Source organism: Rattus norvegicus, chromosome 3 (assembly GCF_036323735.1).
Source record: "Rattus norvegicus strain BN/NHsdMcwi chromosome 3, GRCr8, whole genome shotgun sequence".
Taxonomy (NCBI): Eukaryota; Metazoa; Chordata; class Mammalia; order Rodentia; family Muridae; genus Rattus; species Rattus norvegicus.
Window position 1 is genome coordinate 129,655,717 of NC_086021.1, and position 24,137 is coordinate 129,679,853.

Sequence of the window (24,137 nt, forward strand, 5' to 3'; positions counted from 1 at the left end):
GGAGGCTCATCTCAGAGTGGAAGGCTCTTATCTTCCAACACCCAACCAGTGACTGATTCCTTCCTGTAGTGTTGGACCAGGTTCTCTAAGTTCTAACAAGTGCTCAACTAATGTCTACTGTGGGTTCAGACTTGGGTTAGGTGCTTTGAGAAATGGAAAAAAAGCCCTGGATTGATTTATACATCTGGCTAGAGAGACAGACATTAGAACTTCAAACAGCACTAATTATTGGAGAAAAAAAAAGTACATAGTCAGGGGTTAAGGAAAGGACACAGAGGTGGTTAAAGAAAGTTCATAGATATGGGTCTTGGAGCTGGATATATGACAAGAATAGTTATAAACAGAAGAAGAAAGCTTGTGTGTATTGGCTGGCTGTCCATTAAACACTAATACATGTAATCATTTAATTCTTGAAAATGACACAAGGTACACATTATTAGCTTTATTAATACAGACACTGGAATGTGGCTCTTGCCCAGGATCACCCACTGGCTAGTCTGAGAGTTGGCTGGAATGCCACCCTGTTTGATCTGGCTCAAGAGTGAATATTTGAACCAATAAGCCACCTGTCATCTGAGAAGGTTTTATTTTGAGCTAGTGAAGAGGGTCAGACCAATAAAATGACATAGGTTAAGTAATGTGTCCGGATTCTCACACATCGATTCTCAGCAGATGTTCTCTACTGGGGAGTTGGTAGAGATGAAAAAAATATGTATACCCCTCTTAAAAATGACTCTTCAAATGAGAATTTCCATGTCATAATGTACTAATAATAACTAGGAGGTAAAATGAGATAATGTAAGAGTTGACCTTGAATGTCGAGTATGTTATCCTTAATAATTGTTACGTGAGCAGCAGAAAAGGTAGGCAGTGGGAGCAGGTGAGATCACACAAGTTGAGGACTACCTCTTCAAAGCCATTGGGATTTCTGTGAACCCTTGTGTTTTTAGAATATAAAGCTTTATTTTTTTTTTCTTTTTTTTCGGAGCTGGGGACCGAACCCAGGGCCTTGCCCTTGCTAGGCAAGTGCTCTACCACTGAGCTAAATCCCCAACCCCAAGCTTTATTTTTTTTAAAGTTTAATGTTTTTATGTGTGTGGGTTTTGTCTGCACGTGTGTCTGTGCACCGTGTGCACACCTGGTACCAAAAGAGAGTGTCAGATCCCCTGGAACTGGAGTTACAGGTATTCGTGAGCTGGCTGTGAGCTGGGAATCAAGACTGGGTCTTCTAATAGAGCAGTCAGTGCTCTTTCCAGGCCTTCTCCCGTGGTTTCTTATTATGGCAAAATATATATGAAGCAGACGACTTACTAATCTTAAGGTACTCTCAATTTAAATGAGGAGTCAAGATACTCAGAAATGATCTAAAAACAGGAGATTACCAGGAGTCTACCAACAAGAGAATAGCTTAGCTCTAGGTGCTGCGCTCACAGGATGGAATGCTATTCAGTCACACAGACACACACACACACACACACACACACACACACACACTCACACACACACACACTCACACACACACACACTCACACACACTCGCGCGCGCGCATGCGCAAAGGAATAGACCGTTGATCTATAACATGTATTAACCTAAAAATTTCCTTAATGAAAAGTGAGGTGCAAGGAATATATACCATGGTGATCTCCATTTTAATAAATACTGTGTAACCAGTGCTAATACAAAACAGACAAGCTCAGAGCCTCGGGTGCCTTAGGGGTTGGAGTGGGAGGCGAGAGGGTGAAGGTTCTGAGGCACTGAGAGAACTGTGTCACCACACATAATCGCAGCACACAGAAAGCTAAAGGACAAGGATTGCTGAGAGTTGAAGGCCAGCTAGGCTTAGAGATCCAGCTAGGCTAGATCTCAGAGGTGGTGTGGAGAGATCGGAGGAAGAGGAAAGGGAAGAGAAATGAGAAGGCGCCAACAAACAGGTCAGCCTTGTCTGTGATGTCAGGGTTTCCATGCTGGATTCCCACATCCGGTGCCGGCCGGTGAGCGGGCATGCCTTCATGGTATTTCTGCCCCTGCTGCTGTTTTCAGAGGTTGGAAAGCAGAACCAGACACAGCAGGCTTGAGGCTCAGCTTCTGTTCTTAAATGTGGTGCCATCTGCGTTCTTCTCTCCAGGAGATCGGGTGGCCATCGAGCCTGGCGTTCCCCGAGAAATAGATGAATTCTGCAAGATCGGCCGATACAATCTGACGCCATCCATCTTCTTCTGTGCCACGCCCCCAGATGATGGGAACCTCTGCCGCTTCTACAAGCACAGCGCTGACTTCTGCTACAAGTTGGTGCCCAGAGCCTTGCCAACCCCTGGGGTCCTTTATTTTTCATTGGTTGGAGATTTTTCTTTTAGTTCTTTATCTCGAGCAACTTTTACATAATACATACATACATACATACATACATACATACATACATACATACATACATACATACGAGAAGGGGGGAAGACTCACTAGGTGGTTCCGGCTAGGCCCAAACTCATGGAGATATATATCAGGATAACTAACCAGAGATCTGCCAGTGTCACGTGCCACCACATGCAGCCCAGCAGTCTGTTAATTACAAGGCGTTACAGGCAGGCCTTCCTCTCGTGGTGTGAAGGAAGATAGTCAACCTCGGGGTCAGTCTGACTCAACAGTGATCCTTCAGTTTAACTTCACGTTACCCAGATCACTAATAAAAAAATCACCACCAAGGTTGGGGATTTAGCTCAGTGGTAGAGCGCTTGCCTAGGAAGTGCAAGGCCCTGGGTTTGGTCCCCAGCTCCGAAAAAAAGAACCAAAAAAAAAAAAAAAAAAAAAAATCACCACCAAAATCACTTACCTCTTCCAGCTGTTCTGGATAGAACTTGTTATAACCAAGTCCACTGCAACCACAGAAAGCTAGGTGTGATATCACTCTCCTTTAATCCCAGCACTCTGGAGGCAGAGGAAGGCTTGGTCTATAACAGTTCAGGCCAGCCAGAGTCACTTCAAGACCCTGCTGGTGCAGGGCATGCGTCCTGGCATGGTAAGGTCAACCCCTCTGTATGTCTGGGGAGATGACTCTCTGCTTCTGTCAACTAGCAGAAGGCTAAGTGAGGCAATCAGTGCGTGTGCTTGTATACAGTCGGGTTTGCATGCCTAGTGAATGATGAATGGCAGTGGGGTGAGAACCATTGCGGTAGTGTATGCAAGGCTTAGCTGAAGCAGAAGAAAGCTAATGAACCAAGGCACACATCACAGCAAACTGCCCTTCCCTCGCCTGGAACAGTCTTGATCAGAAAGATACGTCTGAGAGAAAAGCAAGGTGCCGCATGTTGTCCCTTTGAGCCCTAGCTGCTAGCATGCCATTCCCCTTATCAACCCAACTTCTCTTCCCGTATACCCTGGTCCCAGAGGCAGCTCTCAGCCAGTATGGGCTTGTGTGACAGAGCCTAAATGTGTCAACTGCTCAGTTGATCTGCTGGAACTAATTTGAGTTTTTTTTTTCTTCTAATTTTTTTTTACTTTTTATTTTGGTTCCTCTTCCTCTTCCTTTCCTTTTCTTCAGTAAGATCTTACCATAGAGTCCAGGCTGGCCTGTAACTGACTATGTAGTCCAGGCTCATGGCAGCCCTCCTGCTAAGCTGGTCGGATTGCTGCGGCTACAGACATGCACACCACAGCTGGTTAGATCTGAGATTTTCTAGTACTCCCTGAAAAGACACAGGCTAGAGATCTTGTGGTGATGACTGAGGTCTAAAAGAAAGCAGGCTATATGGGTAGGGTGTGCCTTTCAGCAAGGGATTCCTAAATCAGCTCGTTTTTTTCTGGGTCCTTTGCCAAGTCATGGAAGTCAGAGGAACACAGTGGTAAAGCGCAAAATTGAACACTGGTCTCTGCCACTTGTTCACTTGATCTTGAGCAAGGACTTTAGGGTTTAAAATCCTTAATGTCCTTCCTTGCCTGTAAAATAGGCATCATGATAGTACCTCCCTGACAGAATAGCTGGAAGAACTGATCTGAGGAGGTCCCCTAGGGCCCTCTGCCTTTCCTCCAAGGCTTCCTTCTGATAATCTCTGCCGAGTCAGAATAATCAATCCTTCAAAATTCTGTGTTACAAAGGTCTGTCCGATGATCCTGAGCCAGGAGGCTGAGGACTGATGCTCTTATGTGTTGCTGACAGGGGATTGTACAGGTAGACAGCTGTCTCTATAACTTGTCTCAGTTCTGGAAGCCTGCTGGGCCCAGAGAGTAACCGGTGACAGCGTGGGTTGGAAATCGGAAACTTAGTCAGGTTGAAATGTTTTGCTGATTGAGTTGAAAATACCCCACAGATGTCTTATGGACCACTGGTGCTGGTGATAGTGTGGGTTGATGTCTTGATTTTAATTTATATTATTTCCTACAACATCCTTCTGCCTCTGCTCCCTGGATGTCTACCCAAGCCTTCCTCTCTGATCCTGTTTCTCAGGACCCCTACACTGCCACTACCTCTGCATTTCCTGTCCCATATCTTCTGGTGTCCAGCTCCCCCTTCTACCCTCTTGTCTTTCACATGAACACTACTGTAAAATCCACCAGGATGCCTGTGCTCTGGCGTTCATAAGTTACAAAGGGCTCTGCACGAGGAAAGCCATAGTCCTCATTCTGGCCCTCGGTCAGTTGTTGGAAGGGCTGCTCTCAGACTCCTGGCCTTCTGCTGTGAACTTGGAGCCTTGCTGTCAGCCAGGCACAGCGTGGAGGAGGCAGCCCCTGACAGAACACTCAGATGAGGTCCCTTTCCTCCCCTCTCACCCTGACCTCATTTCTTTTTGGTGTTTGTATGCTAAGGAGAGGTTGGAGAGAGGAGAGAAACTCAGCTTAGAGCCAATCCTTGCTCTGTGGGAGAATGTGAAGGGGCAGGATGCCGTGACTGAGGATGTGTGTGTGTGTGTGTGTGTGTGTGTGTGTGTGTGTGTGTGTGTGTAGAAATGGGACCTAAATAAACACTGGATAGCTGGGAACCAGGGGTAGGATAGGACCCCCCAGAGACACTTGTGCCAACTGAGGGCGGCCAGGACTCCTTGTCACACCTTTAGCCTTTTTGTCTCCTGAAGAATAAAGGGGAAAAATCCTCCCTGCCTGCCTGACAGTGTTGTCCTGAGGGTAGGTGAGAAGGCATCCCACTTTGCCAAGCCTCCCCAAACACTCACTGTCGCCATCACAGAATCGGAGTTGTGGATGCGGTTGAGATGCCAGCTGGCTTAGTAAAGAAGCTGAGAACTTAGCAGCAAAGGTTCTGTGGGCTCTGTGGAAAGTTCCCACTTCCATCTCAGCCAGTCATGGGGCAGCTAGGGATACATGATGAGGATGGTAACAGGGATGCTACCTCACTGCTTGGCAAGTGCATACTAGAAAGCCATAGTGTGAACTGCTGCTTATGTGCAAGTACTGGGTTGCTGGGTTCAGTCCCTAGCACTTGAAAAAAAATCACCAGAAACCATGTGTTCACTGAACTCTGAAGTGATGTTGCCAAAGAACTTTACTTTCCTAGGGACATAATAATATAGCATGGCTTTGGGGGCAAACATCTGGCTTCTAATTCAAACCCTTTGAGCTTCACTTTGAACTTCTGAGATGAGCCATTTAACTCTTGCAGCCTAATTTCTTTCTCAGTGGGGGGTGGGGGAGCAGGGGAGAGGGGGCTAATAGCAACTACCAAATCATTCTAACATTGTTGTGAGCAAACATAGCGTGTTCACTTAGTACATGGCTATCCACATACGTCAGGGTTTAAATGTTATGATGGTGTAGGACCTTAGGCAAATACAGTGTAACGTCAATGACAGTATTACTGTAGTATTACTGTGGTATTGCAGTGTAGACTTGAGAGCATCGTCAGTACCTTGATAGAGTCAGACTAACTGTGGATGTTGGATTACTTCTCAGGCTTCCTGATAGTGTCACCTTTGAAGAAGGGGCCCTGATTGAGCCTCTCTCTGTGGGGATCTATGCCTGCCGTCGAGGTTCGGTTTCCCTGGGGAACAAGGTCCTTGTGTGTGGAGCTGGTAAGAAACAGAGGGCTTGAGGCTGTGGATTCCCCAGACAGGAATGAGGAGATCCTTCCCCTCTCTCATTCCTTCTCCAAGAACTGGGTTTGACCATAGACTCTGGGAAGGAGGGCGTTAGATAGTCTGGCTCAGTGATCAGCACTGGGCTAAATAAAGGAACCATCGAGGGAATGTATCCACACACATCGGCACCTGGAGGCTGAGGCCGGAGAAGTTCTGTGTATTCCAGGCCAGTCTGAGTTACACAGTGAGAACCTATCTCAAAAAGGCCAAACAAAGAAAAGAATAAATGTCTGTGAGCATGGTAGCAACTAACATTCGATTTCACAGGGAATAAACTCTTAGCCATTATAAACCTTGCAATAAACTATGATCCCTTGACATACACTAGGGAAATATTGGGGGTAGTGAAGGGAAGAACTTGGCAAATCACACAAGAGAAGTGAGAGGTTTGCCGCTCTGCAAAGGGAGTAGGTAGGCCTGGTAACAGGAGGGAGTCAGATACTGACCAGGACCCTGTTCTTGCTACTTGGAACAAATCTCAGAGGCCTAAGACCAAATAATTCTGTGTTTTTAATTGCTGGTAAGCCGGATAACACATGCACATGTGCATGTGCATGCATGTGAGTGTGCGAACACACATAGGAATTCGTTCATAGCCCATTACCCACAAGCCTGGGAGAAGAACCACTGTTAATATTTTGGTGCAGAGTCAGCTTTAGTTTTGTGGGTTTTTTACTGTTTTGTGGTTTTTTTTACTGTTTTGCTTTGTTTTTAGTGGTCTAGCTGGGTAGTCAATTCACTTTGGATTCATGATGTTCCTACTTCAGCTGCCCAAGTGGAAATGCAGATGTGTGTTCCCATCCCTGGCTAGGCTTTGCATGTGGCTTAAGACTTTAGAAAATAGAGTCTTGCTAATGTAGCTCAGGCTAGCCTTGAATTACAGTCTTGCCTCAGCCTCCTGATGTCTGGGATTATAGGCTTTAGGCTACAGAAGCCTGTGCTCCCTTAAACAAACAAACAAACATCCCTGGGCTCAGCTGCAAAGGTGCAAAGGTACCTACCACTAAGTCTGATGCGGAGCTCAATTCTGGGGACCCACATGAAGAACCAAATCCTGCCATGTCAATGGCAGGCTGCAAAGTTACAGCACAGTCTTTGAAGCCGTGCAGCAACCCTACCATACATGGTACCTGCGCTAGTCTCAGACATCTTAGGTATTCCCAGTGTTTTGCCTACTGGGGGAAATACACAAAGTTGTTTTCTAACAAAAAGAGCCAAACTCAACGTATTTTTTTATTGCCTTGTGTGGGGCTTTGTTTTATCTTAAAACCACAGTGCCATCTAGCAATCAAATACCAGGTTAGTGGGTGGGTCAACCCAGGGACCCACCTCAAGGAAGAAGGATGCTTGATGCATCAAGGAAGAATGTGACTCACCCTGGGGAGGGGTGGTATGTTCTCCTGAAGTTGGGGTCAGGGAAATACATCCAGACCTTCTGGTGTCTAGTCTCTGGTGCTTTTCAATTCTCTCCAGCAGTGCCTAAGAGAAAGGAAACTGAAAAGTGAAGGGTCAACCAGAACTTACTAATAAGAGAAAAACCCTTCATTTGTACACATCTGTGTTCATGAACAGCTCTAAAACTCTTATTGTTTGCCAGGCATTTGGATGGACACTTGCAACCCATGCACATGTGTGTACACAAAACATGGCTCCTGTCTGGGGCTCAGGCAGGGAAAAAGTTGATGCTTTTTTTAACATACAACAAACTTCTCCATTCTCTGCTTTGTCTAGGGCCAATTGGGATAGTCACTTTGCTTGTGGCCAAAGCAATGGGAGCTTCTCAAGTAGTGGTGATTGGTAAGATGGGTTTCTTTTCTTTCTTCCTCTTCCTCTTGTTCTTCCTCCTCTTCTTTTAGTTTCCTTGAAACAAGGTTTCTTTGTGTAACCCTGGCTATACCTTGAACTCAATCTGTAGGCCAGACTGGCTTTGAACTTAGTGATCTGTCTACCTTTTGAGCACTGGGATTAAAGGCATGGCTACCACATCTGGTGGTAAGGTTTTCTTCTGTTTAAATCTCTTTGAGAGGGAAACAGGTGGAATTGAAGCCAACAATGGGCCTCGTTCTGTCTGTCAGTCCATTTTCTGTTGCTTAGAAAGAAAATGCTTTACTTCACTGTTTCAGAAGACAAGAATCTAAGATTAAACTATTTTAGTAGTCTGGTCTCTCATGAAGGCCCCACCGTGGATGGCATCACAATGACAGGAGGAAAACAGAACACCAGATAGATCCAGACCCGGTCCCAGAACACTGGTCCCTTTCCTGGACAGTAGCCCAGTGCACAGGTCCCTGCTCCTAAAGGTTGTACTACCTCAGCTCTTCATGTTGTAGAGCAAATCTTGTGTGAACCTTTTTTTTTTTTTTTCTTTTTTATCGAAGCTGGGGACTGGACCTAGGGCCTTGCGCTTGCTAGGCAAGCGCTCTACCACCGAGCTAAATCCCCAACCCCTTGGGTGAACCTTTAAGGGATAAACCATAGCATGTTCTGAAGTATAGGTGTCTAAAAGAGCTTCCGCCTGCTATCTCCTGGGTTCTAGAGCTGAACAGCCTTCCCAGGAGTGAGCAAGTCAGGATTTAGAAGTAGGCCCTTCTGTGAAAGGAGAAGGTAGCTGTTGTAGAGAGGAGAACTCACACTACCCCTCTTAATGCTAAATGAAGGATCATGCTTGGTCTGTCTGACCAAAATTAGTGCATGCATGTCCGGTCCATGTATGTGTGTTGCTATGTAGAGCTGTAGTGTGTGGGAGGCTGGGTAGAGGTTTGTTTGTATGTAAAGGGTGTCTGTGAGTGGGTGCATATGTGTTGCACTAGGCGATGTGTAGCGCAGGTTGTGTCAGGCTCAGCAGCCTCAGCCCTGCACTGGGGATTGCTGTTCAGCTCGCGTGTCCCATTTTATTTTCTTCCTTGTCGGTACTCGGCTTCTCCACTTGAAGTGACTGTGCTTCCCTCTAGACCTCTCTGCTTCTCGGTTAGCCAAGGCCAAGGAAGTTGGAGCAGACTTTACCATCCAGGTTGCCAAAGAGACCCCTCACGACATTGCCAAGAAGGTGGAAAGTGTGCTGGGGAGCAAGCCAGAGGTCACCATCGAATGCACGGGAGCGGAGTCCTCTGTCCAGACGGGCATCTATGTGAGTGAGGGGAGTGCAGCTTGCCGCTGTGCAGCTTCGTGGCAGAGATGGTGCAGATAGGAAGGGGGTGGCAAGGAGGTTATTCTGCCATCCAGCTCGGCCAGGCTGCTGTCTGACCCCAAGCTGAGGCAGACAACCCTTCTGCACTTCATTTTCCTACTGTTTGTGTGGACTTGCTTTGAGTCCTAGTGAGGTTCAAGTATGAAAAGCAGACACACCCCTTCAGGATGGGGTTGCTGTTGGTGTCGCACAAGTACAAGGGAAGCAACGCTCTTGGCAAAGTCATAAACAGGATAGACGGAACTGAGCCTTGGTAGAGTGGGAAATTCCTGTATTGTTTTATTGAGGAAAACTAGTCTTTGTGTCATTTATTCAAAGCCACAGTTAATAATTCAGCTAGTCACAAAGGTGAGATGGAGTTTTTTTCAAGGCCATAGTTGGTAATTGAGGTGCTGTCTTCCAGAGTTAGGGGCAGATAAGCTGTCTGTGCCTGATTCACCCCTCAAGGTCCCACCCTATTAGCAACTTATAGGGAACAGAGGGAGTTGGGGTGGGGGAAGGTGTGGCGGTGACAGAGCAAAGTACAAGGAAAGGAGGAAGAACTAACCCTTTGGATGCCAGCCCTCTGAGCGTGATACCTCTGTGCCTGGCGGTAATTCCTGAAATCAGTTCTCAGTGAGCATCCAAGTCCTCAGGTTCTCAGTGCCTTGAGTCAGGATCAAGAATCAGCCCCAGCCTGAGGAGGCCCTACTGCCTAAGCTTTTGTCACTGGATGGGAAGGAGCAGACAAGCAGCTGTGTGGTGGGAGGGCCCGAGCTGGGAGAAGCTCCTGCCTCTACCTTAAGGACCTACTTCAGAAATGCACGGGTCACTTTGCAGCATGTGAAAAATTCAGGGAGACTGGCAGCCAGCTGTGGCACACCTACCTCTAGCTGTGGCATGCCCTTGGGCCTGGAACTCATGCAGCATTGCTATGATTCTTTCTCCGAAGACAGTGTCACAGAGCTAGGGGATGACAGGAGCAAGTGTCCTGTCCTGAGTTTCTACTAGAGTCAACAAACCCTCTGCCCCACCTTCATAGGAAGCCAGTGGTCTCCATGCGGGACCTAGGGATGATGAGTCTGTTGATGGTAGGGCTACTCTCATGGTGCACTCTCTTGGGTACCTCCTGGGTGCCAGGCTCTGTTTTAATCACATTGCAAGTTGTGGCAGCAAGGAAGTTCTGTCTGCCATCTGCAGGTGGCTAGCAGGCCAGTGGTACCACACCACAGAGCAGCAGTGAGGCACGCGGTTGTCCTTCCTATTCTGCCCTGATATCTGGGAACAGATGTCACCTTCCACCGTTGATGCTGTAGGACAGTTGCCAGGCAACCTGGATGGCATAGAGGTGAATGTGATCTGAGGTATTCTCCAGGCATGACTCATGTCCTCCTGACATGGTTGTAGAGCCATCATGCAGAAGGTATGGTGATCCCCTCCGATGAGCACAGCAGGCAGGGGCACCAAATGTGGGCCTATATCTTCCTGCCTGGAAGGTGACTGAGTGCCGTTTGTGAGTGTGGATGCCCATGGGCAGAATGAGGGCATCTCTTAGTATATTAACCACACCCACAGTGGGCTGGTGATCTGAGCATTCGTTGACCTGTGGCTAGCATGCTGCTGGCCTTTGCTACTTGGAATAGCCAGTAAGTTCCTCCTTTTGTCAAGGAAGGCAACTCCCAAGTGGGGAAACCATTTTCCTGGAAAAATCAATCAAGAGTTTTCTGTGACTCAACTCACAGCTTTGACCTCTCACTGGTCTCCAATAGGGACAGTGATGTTTTTCCATTGCACATATATTTCTGAATGGTTTGTAAGGATTTCTGCACTTTAATGAAAACAGAAAACAGCCAAATGTTGAGTGCACGTAAGTGCCAAACCCTGTGGTTGTTATTCATGAGGTGCTTGCTGAGGAACCATGTTCAGGCCTGTGCTGCTCAGTTTTGATGCCCGCAGCCTGGAGTACCACCTCTCATCTGGTACCGAAGACCTCTCCCCTTGGCATTTCTTTGGCCTCCCTCAAAAGGGCTGGCTGTGCGCATCCCTGTAGCTCTTTTTGTAGCTTTCACGATGGTCCTGGTATAAGAGCTGCTGCCTTGTCTGACCAACTTGTCCTTTTTTCCTGTGGCCAGGGCCACTGAATGCCATGGGGCCAGCACTGTAGTTACAGGGCATTAAATGGAGGTTTTCTCCCCCCGTAACATGCTTCAAGGAGGAAGTGATTCACTGAGTCTAATTTCATGATGTTAGCAGACATTAGGGAAGACAAAAATCCATTATGCCCAGTACTTTTGAGGTGAGAGATAAAATGGTTCCTGTCAGGCCTCCTGGATGAAGCTGTTTTTAAACCACAGTAGTTTCAATAGTCTGTCTGTGTGGTGTGGATGAAGCTGTGTCGCCTGCTTTATGTGATGGCTGCAGTTTTCTCCCTACTGATGAGCTCAGAGTGTGGTTCCCAATTTTTATTTTTATTTTTTTTTTTGAGATGTGGGGGGTCTCAACTATGTAGCCCAGACTGACTTGGCCCTTACTCTGTAGCCCACACTTGTCTTGAACTCTCAGAAGCCCCCTGCATCGGCTTCCTTGGTACTGAGTATGGCACTGTGCCCACCCAGTAATTGACTTCTAGTGTCTCTTCTCTGTCAACCACTCCATCAATCCACATTTCTGGGTCTTCAAAAGCTGATTTTCACCTGCTGCTCTGTTAGCGTTTGTTGGGTGGTGTGCTGAAGAGTAGTGTGGCAGTATAACAAACACTTGTTGTCCAGCTCTCATCTGGACCTCCTGTATACATCCTGACTTTTCCTGTCTTTATTCCTTCCTTAGGCCACTCACTCTGGCGGGACCTTGGTGGTTGTGGGAATGGGCCCCGAGATGATCAATTTACCCCTAGTGCACGCAGCTGTGCGGGAGGTGGACATCAAAGGCGTGTTTCGATACTGCAACACGTGAGTATGTTTAGGGTGATGGAAGGTGACCAGTGGCCAGCATGCCCGAGACAGGTCCTGTGTAGCCCCTGAGACCAGGCGTCTCTCTTGCTTATTCATGTGGCCATTCTCTGACCACAGGGCTGTTAAGAGAGAGCGTGTACTTTGTCCTTAAGACTTGTTTTCTCCCCTTTTAAAGGGAATAAGGGATCTGTCTTGGAGAGTTGCTTCTCTCCCACCTCACACATATTCTGCTGTTCCCCAGCATGTGCAGTGAGGGTGCTCTCTCCGGAGCACACTTCCCCAGTGATGCCTCTTACTCCCAGCCTATACAGTTCCATGCCCTCAGCGCCCACTTTATAGTCAGCTCTGCCACTCTGGGCTGCTAATTGGTTATCTTGAGCCCGTCCTAGGCTACCTCCCTGATGCTTTCATTGTATTGGCATCCATAGTATAACTTAGGCCTTCATGCCAAAGAACTTTATGGCACAGGTCTGTCACAGAGGAGCTAGAAGCATGGATGTGGTGACTGAAAATAGACTCCGTACCCAAAGATTATAACCCACAAGACTTCTGTCACTCTAAAGCTGACCTTGCAGAAATAAATATGGTTGAGCAGTTCCTGAGCTTAGTAACTGGGGGACCTGACTCTTCCGGAAGGTTAATGGACTGCCTGTGATCTCTTACAGGTGGCCGATGGCAGTTTCCATGCTTGCATCGAAGACTTTGAATGTAAAGCCCTTAGTGACCCATAGGTTCCCCCTGGAGAAGGCTGTAGAAGCCTTTGAAACAGCCAAAAAGGGACTGGGGCTGAAAGTTATGATCAAGTGTGACCCCAATGACCAGAACCCCTAAATGTGATTGCTCTATGCCCTTAGCCCACTCTCTCAGCATCTAAGGGCTAAATGGACCAGAAGGGGAAGCCATTAATGCAGAACCTTCTTTTTGAATGGTAGGAATAATAAACTCATAAGCCGAGAGCCTTAGAGGAGCTGGCGTGCCTTAAAGACAGAAGTAGGGGCACCTTGGGGGACCTCGTAGCCAGAATGAGATGCGTATACTGAGTAAAGTCTAGAACCAAGAGTCTGGCAGAGAGGTCCCGGAAATGCCCTTTCTCAGTACCTTCTTTGGGTGAGGAGACGAAGCATGCCTTCGTCCATGTTCCAATGTGGGTGCCAGAGAGTGGGGCTAACATGGAGAAATGACGTCATTAACATGGGAGTGGCCCCAGAGCTGTTCAGAGCACAGTGTTTCCCAAGTGTCATTTGATTTGAGGGGAATAAGGGCACTCAGCTCTGCCTCAGCTCAGAATTCTGTCCTTACATTTGCAAAGTGGAGGCCTTCTTCCCAACAGTGCTCATTCATGTTCAGGAGCAGTACTGGTTGCTAAGCAACCAGGAGACTTCCACCCAAAGATCCTAAATCCAGCCTAACTCATACAAGAGGGCCACAGGAGGGCTTGAGTTTCCCACTCACAGGATTCGCCTCCTCTCCCAGGCTCACTCCTAGGCAATTATTATCCCATCCCACTCAGAAGATGCTCCCCTTCTCGGCTGTTAAGGCTAGTGATATCTGATGGATGGGTATCACAGAGCCTAATTAAATTATGGGGCTTTTCTTTATAAGATCTGGGTCCAAATCATGCCCTTTGTGATCTTAAGATAATCAAGAAGAGCACAGTAACTGTGGTGTAACTTGGGCTGCAGTCTGTAATCCACCTCTTCAGCTATGAGTAGGGGACACGTGAAAAAAAAAAGACTCTGCTGGAGAAGACCATGGCCAACACCTGAGCTTTCTCAAACTGCTTCCAATAGTAAATTCTGTCGCTGGTGTTGAACTCTTGTGTGCTTTGTTCTGTTTAAGGAGCAAACTTAGGTTGCCTGTTTCTTACACGGAAGAATAACAAAGCCTACAGCAGGGGACATGGTTTCCGTACTAAACACAATCTTACAAACTACTCGACCCCTCTGAGGGCTGCCCATCTTATATCCTGCATATCAGATGTTTATTACTGCTCATAACGGAGAAATTCCAGTTACGGGGCAGCAACAAAATAATTTTATTATCTCCTAAAATGAGAAAAGCCCCTCCTCACCTTGGAAGACTTCTCAAAGATGTCTCAGGAAGGGGCAGACTTCTCTGTTAAACTTGCAAATAGTGTGCACAGCAGGAGTGTGTGTTAACAGCAGCAAAGCCCCAGATAACCCGGCAGATTCTATGTCACATCCCCTTTAGCTGCCACAATGACTTCTTACCCATCCTAGCACCAAAATGGGGTGGGCTGTTCAGTGTGCCACCAGCATGGTGTTGTATCTGAGTTACCGAGCGTTATTCAGACGCTCACAGAAGGGGCTGTAGAAGATGGAAATTCCTTCCCTCCATCTCCATTCAGTACTGTGTTGACTGACTTGGTGAATCAGTCCCGGAACCAAGAACATGAATTCCCCTGGAGCTCCCCAGTGTTGGAAGGCCTTGGCGGCTTCTGTATACTCTCACCAGGTAGGGCATGCTTTCAGTCAACATGGAGGACCCCGCCCAGTTGGCACTCCCGGCACTGGGGTGAGGAGGGTAGGGCTAAGGGTGGAGAGTTAAGAGGACCCCGAAGGTGACAAGGGAGGAGGGGAAGGCAGCCCGTAGGCCCACTGTGTTGCTTCTGGATTTTATTTCCTGGCTAGCTCTTCCCAGTATCTCCAGTGTAGCACAGCCTTGCCTGCTGTTTTGCATAAAGGAAGCTGGTAGTGAAGCCAGAGGTCAAGCGTAGGGGAAACATTCAGGATGTGTTTGACTATTTGCCTTTTCTTCAGAACTGTCCCTGCTCATGATGTCAGCCTAAGCTCAAAGTTCAGAAACCAAGAAGGAAGCAATGGTCAGGCAGCCGCTAGGACAGAGGCTAGGAGCTCAGTCAGGTACACTCCTGCTGGCAGCCACTTCCCCTCCGTGCTAAATTCATGGGACTAAGAAGAATGGTGGGGAAGGGTCTGCATGTGCTGCAGCTTGCTAAGGCTGATGGGACGTGCTTTCCAGACACGAGTGGGTGCCATTTTGGTGTTGCCCAGCCCCCACACCATCCTGGTCCAAAGCCTCTGTACCTCACTCTCAGTTTTTAAAGGCCTAGCTGGGTCAGGCTGGGTGTTCTTTCCCTGGCATCTGATAGTGGGCAAGGGTGGAGTTGGTGTTACCACTGTGTGATTTCTTGGTGCGTCCTCCAACCCGAGGGGTTGTTTGTTTCCTGGACCCATGTGACCTCTGAGAGGAAATGTATCATAGAGGATTCATTACCGAAGTGATTGTATGACAAGACAGTACTTTACCAAACCTTCCTGAGTCACTGGGAGGGAAGGTCATTCACGTAAAATGTCCCTTCGCCATGCTGCACTCTCTTTAGCAGGTGTAACTCTGAGAATTGCGGACTTAACTGGATGCTGATCTTGGATTATTGGAATCCCAAAACACTCGACAACTGGAGACTTTTGAGGAAGTTTCTGAGTTCTGAGTAATTGAGTAGAGTAGCCATGCTGTTCTCTGCTCTCTTGCTTTGCAAGTGTACTGAATGCTGTGCTCCTCTGGCTTGACAGTAGACACTTCAGGTGCTATCTACTTCTATTATCTCCAAAAGGAAACATGTTCCTTGTCACATACCATGTGCTTTGGGACAGGGCTACTGGCATCAGAATCATCGAGTTATTGATTCTTCTAGGCCTGGTAAAACAGCTAAGTGGGTAGCGATGCCTCCTGCCACCAAGCCCTATGACCTGAGCTCAATCCCTAGGAACCACTTGGTGGAGGCAAAGAATGTTGTCCTCTGCGTGACACAGACACAGACACACACACACACGTACGCAAATGCAAAATGTAGTAAAAAAAAAAGTTATTGATTCTCGGGAACTTAATCAGAAAACTATTATCAGCAAATCAAGAGGTCAACATATGATCTGAGAGGGAGGGAGGGAGGGAGGAAAACTCAGATAAGAAGCTATTAATACTGGCAGAGTGAAGTCGGTGACTCAGCAGGCGCAGGTCAGGGAGTCAGTCAGACTCGATACAACGCAGAGACCAGTGGGCTCCAGCCAGAGCCTCCCTGGACTGACACCACGTTGGCTTCCCTGTGCTAAAGTCCCACATCCTGCCATACTCAAGTAAACTAGGACCCAATGGCGCCGTGCCGTTGCTTCTACAGTTGCTGCCCTCTTCCCAGAATGTGTCTGCAGGGGGAGTGATGCTCCGGGGGGTGGGGGGCGATAGGCATTTCTGGGGGAGGTTAGCAGGGAAAGCCTGACACCCCACTTCTGCATTATTGTGGGCTGAATCAGCATCCAGGAAAATCGGCCACGTAGGTGACGGAAGTGGCAAAGGAGGAGACTGGCAGATGCCCGAAGGGCCTGGGCTCCACAGAGTAACGAATAGGTGGGCGCACTCTGGGCGTCTGTGCCCGTTAGACTCATCTCAGCCTCAGGTCCCTTTAAGTAGGAAAGTAATACCTACTTCGGGGTTGTCATGGGGTCAGATGAAGTCATTTTGAAATTCTTTGCCTGTCACTATGATGGTGTTTACCGAGTGTCTGTGTTCTCTCCTTGTCTCACCAAGATTTATCTCCTTGCCTGTTAAAGAAGCAGGGTGAATGAACCCTCAAGATTTGTTTTTTTCTAGCTCCAAGCCTCTGACTCTGCCAAGGTGCTTGAAGATATATGAGACCTACCCCAAGGGGCTGGGAAAGGTCTGGTTAGAATGACCCAGCATTCTCTACTCTTCTATGAAAACCATGCTCAGCCACGACAGGCCTCGTTGGATAGGGAGCCAGGAAGCAGGGAGGAGAGAAACCCAGGGATTTTCTCTTACAGCCCCCCATCCCTGTTCCCTGTTCTGTCTGACTACCACTCAAAGAAGCCCTAGATAGACCCAGGTGGTCTATGGGGCCTGGTCCGCTCTGGACAGGCACTTCTAAAGGTTATGGCCAAGTCTCATTCTACGCTGTGAAGGCGTCCCTACAGACTAGCAAAGTACCTGGCTCACAGGAACACATTCTTCAGACATCTGTAGCCTGGTAAGAGAGAGCCCTACCTCTCACCTCTGAGCAGCTCTGCTCCTCTGTCAGTCTGAGCTGACTCCAGAATAGCTGGGCTTCCTTAAGGAGCTAGGCTAAGTGTCTAAGTGTCTAGTGACTCACAGTAAGGAGAAGTGAGGCTCTAAAACCCAAGAGGATCAGGTGCAGAGACCACTGTCACCTGCCACCAGCCCTAGAATCCCACCAAAGACATCCCAAGCAATTCTGGACCAGAGACAGAGCACACTCTTCTCCCTGCTGTGTGGGGGGGAAAGGAGGCCTTTTAAGACAGCAAGTAATTTTCAATCTGTGTATCATGACCCCTTTCACAGGGACCATATATCAGATATCCCGTGTATCAATATTTACATTATGATTCACAACAGCAAAATTGTAGTTATGAAGTAGCAACAGAAATAGTTGGGGTCACCACAACACAAGCAACTATATTAAGGGGTCACACCATTATGAGAGAACCACTGAGCTAAGAGATTTATACCTGCAGGGGACTGCAATGGGCCAGACACTTTGAGGATGATAGATGTGTTAATTCACTTAACTGTCACTGTCATCTAATCAGGTTAGTACCATTACCCCATTTTATAGCTGAGAAAATAGAGACGCGGGGAGATTAAATAATTAGGCTGAGTACAGTGGTGTGTGCCTGTAAATCCCAGCACGTGGCAGGTAACGGCAGGAGAATCACAAATTTGAACCTGATTCCTTCAGTGTAAGGATGGAATCGGGGCTTTCTTGAATGCTAGGCAAACACTCTACCCTAGAACACACTGACTTTTGACTGACCTTTTGTCTTTAAACCTGTTTTCACTGGGAGGATGCCACAGGCTGTCTGCGAATTCTCTAGAGAACTTTGTTTTCTTTGTCCTTTTAAAATTTGCTTAGAGAAAAACGTCACCTTAGTTTACAGTTCATAGAGCTGTTTTATGTTTGGTTGTTTGAGATTGGGACTTGCTGTATAGCCCAGGCTGGCCTAAAACTCTCAATCCTCCTGCCTCGGTTTCCTGAGGGCTGGAATGTATCCCTAATTCTGGTTTTTAACTACAAAAAGGCTTAGAGGGGGCTGGAGAGATGGTTTAGAGGCTTAAAGTACTGGCTGCTCTTGTAGAGGACCTGGGTTCTATTCCCAGCAACCACGTGATGCCTCACAACCGCCAGCAACTCCAAGTCCAGGGAATCCACAGCTTGTGTGCGTACCAGGCACACACGTAGTAAACAGTACACACAGGCAAAGTGCACATTTTCATATTTTTATGTGTGTATGTATAGGACAATATTTTTAAAGACTTGACAGAAGTAAAAAAGAAAATTCCACGATTACTAATTGTTTCCCTTTTTGTCTTGGAATGCACTAAAACCAGGGCCTCTTGTGTGCTAGCAAACATTGTACAGATGAGGTGTAGCCCAACCAACTGCTCGTAATGCCTATCAGCAATTGTGCTTTTTTCTAATCTCCTTACAGAGATGTGGGTTTGGCATTCCATCCTCCGTCTCCTCCGATCTGAAATGCTATTGAACCCCTCTGCTTCCTCCCCAGGGTTTCTCTCAGGGTCCCTTACATCTTAAGCGAACCCCAGTCAGACCATATCTTTGCATCTATGTCCCACGGTTCCGTGTAACTCCCACAACCATGGACCCCTGTCAGAGAACTCATTCGAGGCTTCTGGGTTTTGACTGTTCCTTCAAAGGAACAAAAAAGGAACATGGGCATTCTAACTTTCAGTTGCTAATTCCCTTTCCCAAATCATGGGATATTTTCTTCAATTTATTCTCTATTTCTAGGGCTTGAGACATAAGGTCCAAAGACATTTTATTGTAGGTTCTTAGATGATCTCCCTGCAGTCCCAGTAACCAGCCAGCAACAGGACACTTTGGTCTCGCCGCCGAATTCAGAATTGGCAAGTAGATAGGTAGGGAAAGGCCGTGGAGGACAGTACATTTGCCGAGCCTTACAGATGTTATGTCATCTCTCATCTGGGAATGGAGGCTCCAAGCAGTAATGGAGCCCAAGTAAAGAAAGTTAGCAAGCAGGATTTAAGCTGCAGGGTGATGCTCCCAGAGGCCATTTTCTCAACCACAGTGAAGTTATCGGTTCTCCATGACGGTCTCAGCCGTTCTGTCCCTGTCCCCTGTTGTTCTCTTCCATTAGCTGCTAGGGCTTGCTTTCATGTTGGTTTTCCCCCCGCTTTGGGTCTGTTTAGACCTCTGAAAAGTTTCTTGGCATTGCTAATTATTTACTTCCCTTTGTTATGAAATTTTAATTAAGCTGGAAAATAAAATGTTCATACCTCACCTCGACCCTCATTTAACGTTTTTATGAGTATGGATGTTTCGCCTGCATGCACCTCTTAAGTGCCTGGTACCAGTGGAGCCCAGAAAAGTATATCAGATTCCCTGAAACGGGAGTTACAGACAGTTGTGAGTCATGGTATGGGAGTCGGGAATCAAGCCTGGGTCCTCTAGATGAGCAACAGCCAGTGCTCCTAACCTCTGAGCCATGTCTCCAGCTCCTGACTCAGAGCTTTCCTTTGTTTTATTAACAGTCTGAAGTATATCTCTGTGGCTGTACCCCAAGCGTTACACAAACACTATACTACACACAGGCGCGCGCGCGCGCGCGCGCACACACACACAGACACACACACATGATGATGATGTGATGATGATGATGATGATGGTGACCATGATGACCATGATGATGATAGTTTTTAAGAGGAAAGATCAAAATGAACTGGGAAGGAAGGAACGGTTTGAGGCTACCCTGAGGAGTTGCAGGTCAGCTGATTTGCCAGCGTTATCCTGAGAGCAAAGAGGAAAGCATTTCCTATGTACCTCTGAGGGAGCATGTGGGATGCCCATAACACTGGTTAAAATTCCCAGGCATAGGAGTCCATTTCTTAAGAATCCTAAAGAAAGATTTTCCCTTAAATAAAAAGATCCATGTGCGAGGAAATCCACTGATTCTACATCATCAAAATGTGGAGGAAATCCAAACACCTAGTAGCAGAAGCCTCACATAGACACAATGGTGCGTAGTACGTGCATACAATGGACAGGACGTGCATTAGTTGTTCTTACTTGCACCCATTCAATGAGTGTGCTAAGAGTGCATGATCATTAAAGAGAATGAATATTACCTATATACACTTAAACAGAAATATAGAGCCAAGATATAACCACATTAAAAATTACATCTATGGGTTGGGGATTTAGCTCAGTGGTAGAGCGCTTGCCTAGCAAGCGCAAGGCCCTGGGTTCGGTCCCCAGCTCCAAAAAAAGAACCAAAAAAAAAATTACATCTATGTATAGTATACTGCATGTATATATAGGTGCATACAGTTATGCATATATACTGTGTATATGTGTATGCATTTGTGTATATGTGTAGATGTCTGTGTATGTGTATATGTGAGTGTATGTGTGTGTGTGCATGTGAGTGTATGTTTATCTGTATATGTGTCTGTATGTGTATATGTGTAGTGTGGTAAGGGTGTGTGTGTGTGTGTGTGTGTGTGTGTGTGTGTGTGTGTGTGTGTATACCAGTGCCACACCAGGCATGTGAAGGTCAGAGGACAACTTCTAGAAGTCAGAAGTTTTTTCCACTTAGAGTCAGGGTATTTTTTGGTTTTGCTCTGCTGCTCACTTCAAGCTAGCTTCAGGGTTCCTCCCGGCTTCCATCTTGTGATAGGTGTCCTGGGATTTCACACACCTCAGGAGGGCAACGCCAGACTTTTTATGCGCATCGCAGGTTGAACTTGAGTTGCCAGACTTGCTTAGCAAACTTTTACTAACTGAGCCATATTGCCAGCCAGTTTTCCCTTTTGGTAGTGAGACACTGATCTTTAAAATTTCATTTGGAGCTGGCATTGGTGGTGCATGCCTTTAATCCCAGCACTTGGGAGACAGAAGCACAGAAACTCTGTGAGTTTAAGGCCAGTCTGGTCTACACAGTGAGTCCCAAGACAGCCAGGGAGAGCTACCCAGAGATCCCCTGTCTCAAAAACCAACCAACTAACCAAACTAACCAACTAACCAATGAATAACCAAATAAAATAAAATAAAATTTAAAACTCATTTGGATGCAGTCTAAACATAATTACTATTCTGGTATATTTTCGCCTATTAGTAAGTTTTTTTCCAGAAGTAGGTTCTATTCATTTCAACAAGTGGAGAGAACTGAAGCCTTAGGTTGGAGAGGCCCTCAGCTTAATTCCTTCTGTCTTGCTTGTTTTGACATGTTATTTATTTTACTATATGCGTGGTGGAAGCTGCGTGCTACTTTGCAGAGTTTTTAATCTCCTTCTGCCATGTAGGTTTTGGGGATTGAACTCAGGCAATCAGGCTTGCTGGCACTGAGCCATCTCCCCAGCCTGCCTTTTTCCCTCTTCTTTCTTTTCTTTCTTTTCTTTCTTTCTTTCTTTCTTTCTTTCTTTCTTTCTTTCTTTCTTTCTTTCTCTCTCTCTCTCTCTCTCTCTCTCTCTCTCTCTCTCTCTCTCTCTCTTTCTTTCTTTGTGTGTTTCTCTTTGATGAGAAATTTGAGGCTCAGAGAACTCAGGTGAGTTCCCTTAGGTCACAAATTAATTCTATTAGTAGAAGCAGAGGTGAAACCTAGGCTGCCTAATTGTAGCAGAAAGCATCTGTCAGGAAGACTTTCTAGAACCCCAGAGTTGGCGTCTCATTCTTGTGGTGGTGGTGATGGGGAAGAGAACACCTTTGTAGAATAGGTCGCCAGAGTTCACTATCCATGGATTCCTGATAAGTCAGCTGGTAAAATTGCCAGCCTCTTATAATGGCATCCTGTGACCAGGGCAGAAAGACAGAAAGCTTACTGTATCACTTTCACTTCAGCCAGACCAGGGTGGAGTGACTTCTCAATAATGGGTGGAGGGAAGTCCTCAGAGGGCAAAGGAGGTCTCTTCCCTGGAACTGCTCCAGACCCTGGTCCAACACAGAGAGTAAGAACTCTGGGAGACAGGAAAGGAGGGTCAGATAGGAGAGTGCTCTGAGAACCAGCCATTTAACACACCCAGCCCCACTCCCTATTCCTTGAAATACAAAGTTCTGTCTTCGGACCCTTGTCCGCAATTACTAATAACGATGACAATTGATACCTTACTCGACATCTGGCATGAGTAAAGTCTCAGTTTTGAGAGGCTAACATGAGAGCTAAGGGCATGGTCTCTCCCCAAGCCTGCTGGGTTCAAATCACTTATGTAACTCTGAGCTTATTTAAACTTTCTGTGTTTCGGTTTTTGTGACTCAAAATGGGAATAATGATAGTTACTATTTTGTAGCTCATTCTAAGGACTCAGGGAGCACTGGGCACACAGCTGTCTGCATGGGTTGTTAAATTGTATCATCTTCGTAGGCCTTTCTCATTCATCTCATGTAAAGGAGCCTTCCTCCACTCTCTCCCTGTTATTTTACAGTGTTTAAAGTCTGTATAAGCCTAAATCTCCTTCCTCTAAATTGCTTTTTGTTTGTGTCCACTTCCATGTAAATGCCCTTGGAGCTGGGCCTGTGTTCGTTGGATTGTTTCATTGGACCTTGCTAAATCCTCTGGAGAAAATACTCAAGACACTGCCATTCTTTGGAGCAAGCTGAGACACCAAATGTTCTCTTTATTTACTCAAAATTACCTAGATAGAACTTAAACCCAATTTGTATCAAGAGTTGTTCATTATAAGAATCAGCTGGAATGGATCCTTGCCCTCAAAAGCTGTACCAAGAGCTGGAAAGGATGGTACATCTTGTCAACTCTCTCCTCTTTCAGTTGGATGTAAAGGTTGCAATAGTTCAGGCTTTCTTCCTTAAGTAGAGAACTCAGTCCAGAACCTCCCAGAACCTCCTGTCTTTATCAACCACCTTCTCACCTGGCCCCAAAGTGTCTCTCCCAATTTATCCTAATCCTCACCTTCTCTGACCTTGGTCCCTTCACCCTCCACCCTACCTGATATTTCTTCTTTATCTCTCTTTCAGGATCATTCTCCTTCCTATTTGTGTGTATTGGGGGTGCGAGGGGCAGGGGTGGCGGGGGCATTGGGATGGGGTTGGTTTCAGGGCTAGAGATCAACATTGGAAATCCAGAGCAGACAAAGGTTGCTTTCTTTTATTTTGTTAATATAAGAATTTCTTCTGTATCATCTTGTTCCAGTCTTCTTTCTCTGGGGCATTTTTGCAGTGTCCCTTGTTTACAGAATATAACTTCTGCACACACACTTATATTAGTGACTTCATTTTCTTTACCTGAGTAAGTGCTGATCAATAGCTGTGTGATCCCATCCACCCTCTAGCCGCTGTCCAAGAAGAGTTTATCAAAAAGCCTCAGACAGGATGAAGCCATTTAGGGTCTGGCTAAAGACATTGTGCCCGTCTCATTAATTCCTTGACTTTTAGCTCAGTCATTCTGGGTTTCTGGAAGTCTATGCAAGATTTGACAGAATAGCCAGGTCACATAAATGTCTATCTATGGCCAACCTCTAGAGCTTGGCTGTGGCTAGGATTAGGATTAGTCTAGGCAGGCTGGGTGCTACTTGGGATGCTCACAATTGTGACAGAATGTGTCTCTGTCCAGCGGGGCATGCGCTTAGCGTGGCCTTGGAGTCGGAGCAACTAGTAGAGGCACAAACATCTTTAAGATCACAGACTCTTCGTGAGACTGTCATTTCCCCAGAAGGGCAAGAGAAGGAAGGGATGTTAGAGAGGACTCTGGTGGCCATGTTAATGGCATTTGATAGTCTAGGAAGGATGAGTGGGTTAGGATACAATAGAAAAATGTTAAGGCTGTTTTCCCCAGTGTAGGTGAATGCCAGGGTGTTGAGGTGGGAGTGAGTGGGTGGGAAGGGGAGCATCCTCTTAGAAGCATGGGGAGGGAGGATGGGAGAGGGGGGGAACCAGGAAAGGG

The 24,137-nt window shown here is 46.8% G+C and overlaps 1 protein-coding gene across 3 annotated transcripts in view; it reads left to right on the plus strand.

Annotated features, from left to right (window-relative positions):
• Sord (sorbitol dehydrogenase) overlaps positions 1-14,011 on the plus strand; it is a 31,446-nt gene extending 17,435 nt beyond the window's left edge. For 2 of the 3 annotated variants that reach the window (XM_017591474.3, NM_017052.2), the window contains exons 4-9: positions 2,127-2,286; positions 5,897-6,015; positions 7,813-7,878; positions 9,033-9,208; positions 12,074-12,195; positions 12,864-14,011. In XM_017591474.3, the coding sequence (XP_017446963.1) occupies positions 2,127-2,286; positions 5,897-6,015; positions 7,813-7,878; positions 9,033-9,208; positions 12,074-12,195; positions 12,864-13,029 (809 nt within the window). In that variant the 3' untranslated portion in view covers positions 13,030-14,011. Of the gene's footprint in view, positions 1-2,126; positions 2,287-5,896; positions 6,016-7,812; positions 7,879-9,013; positions 9,209-12,073; positions 12,196-12,863 lie in introns of all 3 variants that reach the window. The other variant, XM_063283108.1, reaches the window with a different exon arrangement.
• The last annotated feature ends 10,126 nt before the right edge of the window (positions 14,012-24,137 follow it).